The following is a 7,442-nucleotide window of genomic DNA, read 5'->3' as shown; positions in this document are numbered from 1 at the left end:
GTGTGGCGGGTGAGGCTGGTGCTGCTGTGGTTGTCGGGTTGAAAGTCGTGTTGGTCCCGTGGCTGGACTCGTTCAGCATGTAGACAGGCTTGACATGGTGATGGGCCTGTCGCGCACGAGAATTTGCATCGTCTTGTATATCCGTGACAGGACCTGGTAGGGGCCGCAGTAGGGGGGCTCCAATGCTCTGCGGACTGCATCCTGCCAGAGGACGTGAGTGCAATTACCGAGGTCTCTGTGCGCGAATGTAGCTGGGGAGGCGTGCCGTGTTGCCGGGATCGGTCTGAGTCGAGCCATATGCTGCCGCAGTTCAGTGATTAACTGTGCTGGGTCTGCTGGTTCGGTGGTCGGTGTTACCAGCTCGCCAGGAACTCTGATGGGCTGCCGACGTCGGTAGGGGGCCCACAAGGTCAATATGGACGTGCAAGAAACGGGATGCCAGCGGTGTAAAGTCGCCCAATGGAGTCACGGTATGGCGAGAGACCTTGGCGCGCTGGCAAGACTGGTAAGCCTGGGCCCAGGTGCGGCAATCCTTCCGCATGCCCAGCCACACAAACCGCTCTGTGACCAGCTCGCTGTTGCTCTGGTGCCTGCGTTCGACAGCTCGTGTACGGACCTGAACACTTGGGGTGATAGAGGGGCTGGAATGTAGGGTCGAGGTTTCCCGGCGGAGGTGTCGCAATAGAAGGATACCGTAGTGCCGGGGATCGGTAGTTTCTTGAGCCGTAGGGCTGTGGTTGACCCCAGGATTGCTTGGAGTTCGTCGTCGTCCTGCGATCCGGCCAGTGAGTCTTATGATGGTGGTGCAGTGACAGACTCGACGCGAGAGAGGGCGTCGGCGACCATGTCCTGGCCGGAAATGTGCTTAATATCTGTCGTAAACTGGGCGACGAAGTCCAGATGATTGAACTGCCGCAGTGAACATTTGTCCCCGCTTCTGCTGGAAGGCATAAGTGATGGGCTTGTAGTCAGTGAAGATGGTGAAGTGGCGTGCTTCCAGCACATGTCGGAAATGTTTGACGGCCTCGTAGATGGCCAGCAGCTCGCGGTCGTAGACAGGGGTTAAGGTTTTTCGAGAAAAAGGCGAGAGGCTGCCAGACGTTGTTGACTTGTTGCTTCAGCATGGCACCCATGGCGGTGGAGGCATCCGTGATGAGTGCGAGTGGCGTGGATGGGTAAGGGTGTGCGAGCAGAGTGGCACGTGACAAACTCGCCTTGCAGTCTTCAAATGCCTTCAGGAGATGGGGTGTGAGCCCTTGACTCTAGGGCCGGAGAGAACGTCGTGCAGTAGTGCTTGGCTGGCAGCCGCGTGGGGCAGAAATCGCCGGTAGAAGCTAACCATGCCCAGGAAACGATGGAGCTGGCTGGTGGTCTTTGGTGGTTGGTAGTCCTGCAGATGAGTCACTCGCTCTGCCAGAGGTTTGGACACCTTGTAGCCGAGGAAGGTGACCTCAGGTGCTCAGAAGACGTACTTCGTCGGGTTGATTATGATCCCGTGTTTCTGGAGTTGCTGGAAGAGTTCCCGCAGATGAACCTCGTGCTCCTCTGGTGATCTGGAGAATACGAGGATATCGTCCAGGAACACAAAACAGAAGTCGAGTCCCCGCAGAATGTTGTCCATAAACCGTTGGAAGGTTTGGGCGGCATTGCGCAGGCTGAAGGACATGAAGGGGAACTCAAACAGGCCGAAAGGAGTGGTAATGGCCCTCTTCTGGATGTCGCCAGGATTGACGGGAATTTGGTTATAGGCTCATACCAAGTCGATTTTGGAGAAAAAGGTACAGCCATGGAGCTGGTGTGAGTAGTTGTGGATATGCGGGACTGGGTAGCGGTCAGGGATTGTCCGGGCATTGAGTGCTCTGTAGTCGCCGCAAGGACGCCAACCGTTGTCCGTTTTGGGAACGACGTGCAGGGCCTAGGAACAGGAGCTTTCAGAGCGGCGAGCTGTGCCATCTCACAGCATAACGTCGAACTCTGACTTGGCGATGGCTAGCCGGTCTGGTGCTAGCCGCCGGGGTCGGCAGGTCACTGGTGGGCCTAGTATCGTCCGTATGTGATGCACGGTGCTGTGGCGGACTTCGCGCTGGACTCCGGCTGGGCTTGTGAGGTCCAGGAATTTGGAGATGAGGCTGTCGACCGGTGTGCCGCCAGTGCTGGTCTTGATGCTCGAGATCTGCATGCTGGCGGCTTGAGCCCGTATGAATAACGTCGTGACCCTGTCCATGAGACGCTCGTTTCGGCAGTCCACCAACAGGCCAAAATGGGAGAGGAAGTCCACACCGATGATGGGATGCGTGACGTCGGCCACTATGAAACGCCACGTGAAATCCCGGCGGAGACACAAGTTGAGACTGAGAGGCAGCCATCCGTGTGGTTGGTAGTGCCATTAGCAGTGCAGAGGTCGTAGTTTGCCCTCTCCTTCCGTCGCGGAACAAGCCTGCGGGGGGTATACACACAGGTTGGAACTGGTGTCGACCAGGAATTTCCGCTTGCTGTACTTGTCGGTGATGAAGAGGCGGCCCGTTGTTGTAGAGCAGACGTGTGCCACCAGTGGTGTCTGCTGCTTTAGTTTCCCTGCTGGTGGTAGTCACAGGGTGAGGTACACCTTTGTGCCCGGGCCCCGAAACGACGATGGTACCAGCAGAGGGTGGTTGCGGGGTAGTCTCGGGAAGGGGATCTGCTGTGTGTGTGGCGGTTCCTGGGAACGGGGTCGGGGTCCCTGGTGCTGTTGCGGGGCGGTTCTGCTCGGCCCAGAGTGCTGCCACCTGTCGGGAAAGTTCCTCTATCTCTAGCCTGAGTGCGGCGTTGAGTGATGGCCCAACACTAGCGAGCGCCGGTTGCGGTGCTGCCTCAGTGATGCGGTCTGCGCAGCCGGCTGTGGTTTCCAAACTGCACTCATTTTGGCAGGTGAGTATGGTCCTTATGTGGGGGGCAGCCGACTGGACCAGATGGTGCGCAGAATGTACTCGATCATGTCGGGGGTGAGGGTTCTGAGATGCCTCAAGAACTGCAAAGACTTACAGTCGCCCATCTCCTCGACCGTGATGAGTTGATGGATGCGTTGCTGCTTCAAGGGGGTCAGCCGCCCCACAAGCTCGGCCCTGAGCGTGGCATAGGGGTTATGTTCGGGCGGCGCAGTGATGATGTCCACAACGCTTGCCGCATAACGTTGGTCCAGCTGCGATATTGTGTAATAAAATTTGGTTTTTTCATCCCTTATGTTGGCCAATGAAAACTGTACGTCAGCCTGGGCCAACCATAAGGCAGGCTGCTCGGCTCAGAACGGCGGGAGCCGCATGGTCACTCTCGCGGCCTCAGTTAGTGTTGTGCTGTCAACGGTCACCATACTTTTTCGGGGTCATCAATGTTGAGTCGTTATTATTGTTCACCACACGCGCTTGCTATATACCTATTCTCACAGTTTGTGCCACCGCGAGTGTGCCAACAGATTTCACTCCTCCGTAGTAGGTGGAGTCTTACGGCCATCCAGTTGGCCTGTCTGGACGGTGATGTAACGCTGCCTCAGCCGGTTGTTGAAGTTGCGAAAGCTGCGTTCGCTTCCTGGTCACTGGAGACTTGCTGCTGCTGTTTCGGTTGCCTGGTCCCTGGAGGCTTGTGGCAACTACGTCAGTTGCCCGGTCGCAGTAAGGAGTTGATTCCTCTGTCTGGGCTGCTGTCTCGGGATGAACTGATTGCACCATTGGCTCCCAGTCTTAAATACTGCTGGCTGGGAGGCAGAGCTAAAGTTGCAGTTGTCACGGTGCGTATCCATTGGTCGTGTACGGAAAGACGGGGCCACAGGTGAAGTTATAAATATATGCAGCTAGTATATAAGCTGGAGTGTGTATAAATGCTCCGTCTCTTTGGTCACAGCTGCCTGTTTGGCACTTTCTGAAAGGGGTGATGGTTGTCTGCCAGACACTGTGCGAATGTTCCCACAGTATGTAATGTCATGTTTCACGAGAATTCGTTTTTACTGCAAGGAAGTAAAATAATGTCACTTGTAGGGGTGACTTATACTCGTAGATGGGGTTTTGGATTGGATGATTGGATTTATTGCACCTTATACATTCACACAACTTGTCACTACAGACAATACAGCGCTATCGCTGATCTTCACACTTCCCAGTTCACCAGTACACATGCACTATGATACTCAGTCTTCCCCTGTCGTATCCTGGCAACAGATTTATCAGTCTGTCACTTCAAATCACACATGAAGTCTTCTTTTCACAGCCTAATTCCTTTCTTGCCATTATTCTGCAACTGCCAGTTCTGAAGACTGGACTCAGTTCAATTCCTCTAATCCCAAGCTCATGTACTGGCAAGCTGGCATCTCAAAACTTCACTCTTCACATCTGTTCTATCATGTTGTATGCTCCCAAACACTTCCTTATAATGACCGCATGAACCACGCAGGAAACACAGCCCCTATTGTTAAGGAGTCATGTTCACTGATCCATCGCTTAGCAGTGGACATCCTATTGTTGTGCGCGTTTGTTTATGTAGGAATATATTTACTGAGTCATTGCCTATATGTCACAAAAATATAGATTAAATTTGTAATTTTTGGAAATACTGATGTTTTGGTGGTACAGTAAGCCAGTTCAGATCAACATGGTTTTGCTTACCAAGGTCCCATTGTATATGCATGATACGTAATAGTAATAGTAACAGTTAATCTATCCAGACACTATACTGACTGTAGTTATCAGATCCCTCCTCTCATCGAAGAGGAGGCCGCATGCAAGACATGTTAAGTGGTCATGGAATGAGCAGGAATGTGATCATTGGTTTTGATGAGGCCCAAGGAAAAGAATGACTGTGCTGGTGAAGGCCAGCAGCAAGTTACCATACTGCTGTGCCCAGGAGTTGCACTGTGTGTGGATCCAATGAGGTCTCCAGTTCTCCTTGTTCCAGTCAACGGTTTGTACTTAATTATTGTGTTCAGGAGACTACCTCTTTGCATTCCGCAACTGTAGCTTCTCAAGATGGACTCAGCATCACAGAGTTAGTTAGTTACATCGGGTAAGGTTGGTAAATTGCTTTGTACCTTTAGACCCTTAACCTAATTACTACAGGCATTAAAAATTGTAAGAATATGAGATGATATTCTGCTGCTTCTGATTGGATTTGTAAAAACTTAGAAGAGTTCTCATCTTTTCATAACTATAGCAGTGGTTACATAATGTTTGCAGTGCCACCATCAGTGATGGAATCTGGGGAAAGTAGAGTTGAAGTCATCGAGGGAGACTCTGTAGTCATAGCTTGTCCTCCCATCGATGCAATCCCACCACCACAGATCCAGTGGCTGAAGGTAACAATAATATCTCAACATAGCTTACTGTGTAAGTAAAGATCATTTACAGTAGATATAAATATGAGGAATGAATTTTTTTTTTGTGAGGAGTTGTTAGAACCATGCTTTGTTGGCTGTCCACACCTGATAATTCAGTATATTCGCAGCTACCCTCCATAGCTTGCAATTAAAATTAAGAACAAAAACATTCGAGGCCTGTATACAGGAATAAATGACTTTAAGAAGGGTTACCTACCTAGAAGTAACTTAGTGAATGTTGATCTGCTTGCAGATCCCCACAGCATTTTGAATAGGTGGAAGAACTACTTCTCTCAGTTATTGAATGTACATAGGGTCAGTGATGTTAGGCAGAAAGATACAGCTTAGCTGTTAGTACCTTAGCCATTCTGAGGCTGAAATTGCTATTGCAAAATTGAAAAGGTAAAAATCGCCAGGTATTGATTAAATTCCACCAGAACTTATTCAAGCAGGAGGCGAAATATTATGTTCTAAGATCCATAAGCTAATTAAATCTCTCTGGAATAAGGAAATATTACCTGATCAGTGGAAGGAGTCTATTATTGTACCAGTTCACAAGAAGGATGATAAAACTGACTGTAGTAATTATAGGGGGATATCACTGCTATCAACTTCATACAAAATTTATCCAATATTCTTCTCTCAAGGTTAAGTCCATATATAGATGAAATTATAGGGGATCATCAGTGTGGGTTTCGACGTAAGAGATCAACTACAGATCAGATCTTTTGCATTCATCAGATATTGGAGAAAAAATAGGAGTATGATGAGACAGTACATCAGCTATTCATAGACTTCAAGAAAGCCTATGATTCAGTTAGGAGGGAAGTATTGTACAATATTCTGATAGAGTTTGGGGTACTCATGAAACTAGTTAGGCTGATCAGACTGTGCTTAAATGAAATGTATGATGAAGTCTGTATAGGTAAACATTTGTCTGATAATTTCCCCATCCAGAACGGTCTGAAACAAGGAGACATTTTATCGCCACTGCTTTTCAACTTTGCTTTAGAATATGCCATTAGAAAGGTCCAGGAAAACCAGGTGGGACTGAAATTAAATGGGACATGTCAGCTGCTGGTGTATGCTGATGATGTGAACCTACTGGGTGATAATAAAACGGTAAAAAGCTAAAGTTTTCCTTGTGCTTAACTAATTAAGCACTATGCCATGAAGGCGTATGGGAGAGTAGATGTATAGATCCATATTTTCTTCACCTCAGCACTAGTTGGAAGTGAGTGGTCAGTTTCACTCCCCGGCCGCTTTACCCCTGGGGAAAGAGCCCCAGGTACTCATTAGATAGGAAGTTGGGTGGACCTCAGAGCTGGTCTGGATGATTTAGAGAAGAGAAAATTCTTGTACCTTCCGGAACTCAAAACTCTGACCCCTCAGTCTTCAAGCCCATAGCTAGTCACTATACGAGCTACACTACCCTGGCAGTGAGTGATAATATAGATAGCATGAGGAAAAACATAGGAACCATAATTGACACTAGTAAAGAAGTTGGTCTAGAAGTAAACAAAGAGAAAACTAAGTTTATGTTGGTGTCTCGTCACCAAAATCAGGCCAAAATCATGACATAAAGACAGTTAACAGATCCTTCAAAAATGTGTCACAGTTCAGATATTTGGGAACAAAAATATCAAACCAAAACCTGGTTTAGGAGGAAATTATGAGGAGATTGAACTCGGGTAATGCTTGCTACCATTCAGTCCAGAACCTTTTTCTTCTTGTCTGCTGACTAGAAACGTAAACATTAAGACATACAAAACTATAATTTTGCCTCTGGTTCTGGATGGGTGTGAAACCTGGTCTCTGACACTATGGGAAGTACATAGACTGAGGGTGTTTGAGAACAGGGTGTTGAGGAGAATATTTGGACTGAAGAGAGATGAAGTGACAGGAGGCTGGAGAAAACTCCATAATGAGGAGCTTCATAACTTGTACTCTTCTCCAAGTATAATTAGAATGATTGAGTCAAGGAGGATGATGTAGCATGAATGGGGGAAGAAGAGGAATACATGTACAGTTGGTCTTTGAACAGTTTCTGCACTTTTATATTTTGGAAGAAAATGGAAAGAGCAGGAGGGTTGTGGGGGGGGGG

At 48.7% G+C, this 7,442-nt stretch overlaps 1 protein-coding gene across 2 annotated transcripts in view; it reads left to right on the top strand.

The window, feature by feature from the left end:
• Positions 1 to 7,442, top strand: part of LOC111864198 (hemicentin-1) — a gene marked incomplete at its 5' end in the record, with an annotated part of 147,354 nt that overhangs the window by 35,139 nt on the left and 104,773 nt on the right. For both annotated transcript variants that reach the window (XM_033751343.1, XM_023851272.2), the window contains 1 exon segment: positions 5,199 to 5,317. In XM_033751343.1, coding sequence (XP_033607234.1) covers positions 5,199 to 5,317 — 119 coding nt within the window.

Source organism: Cryptotermes secundus, unplaced genomic scaffold, assembly GCF_002891405.2.
Source record: "Cryptotermes secundus unplaced genomic scaffold, Csec_1.0 scaffold2898, whole genome shotgun sequence".
NCBI lineage: Eukaryota > Metazoa > Arthropoda > Insecta > Blattodea > Kalotermitidae > Cryptotermes > Cryptotermes secundus.
This window is presented reverse-complemented; position numbering and strand designations above follow the sequence as displayed.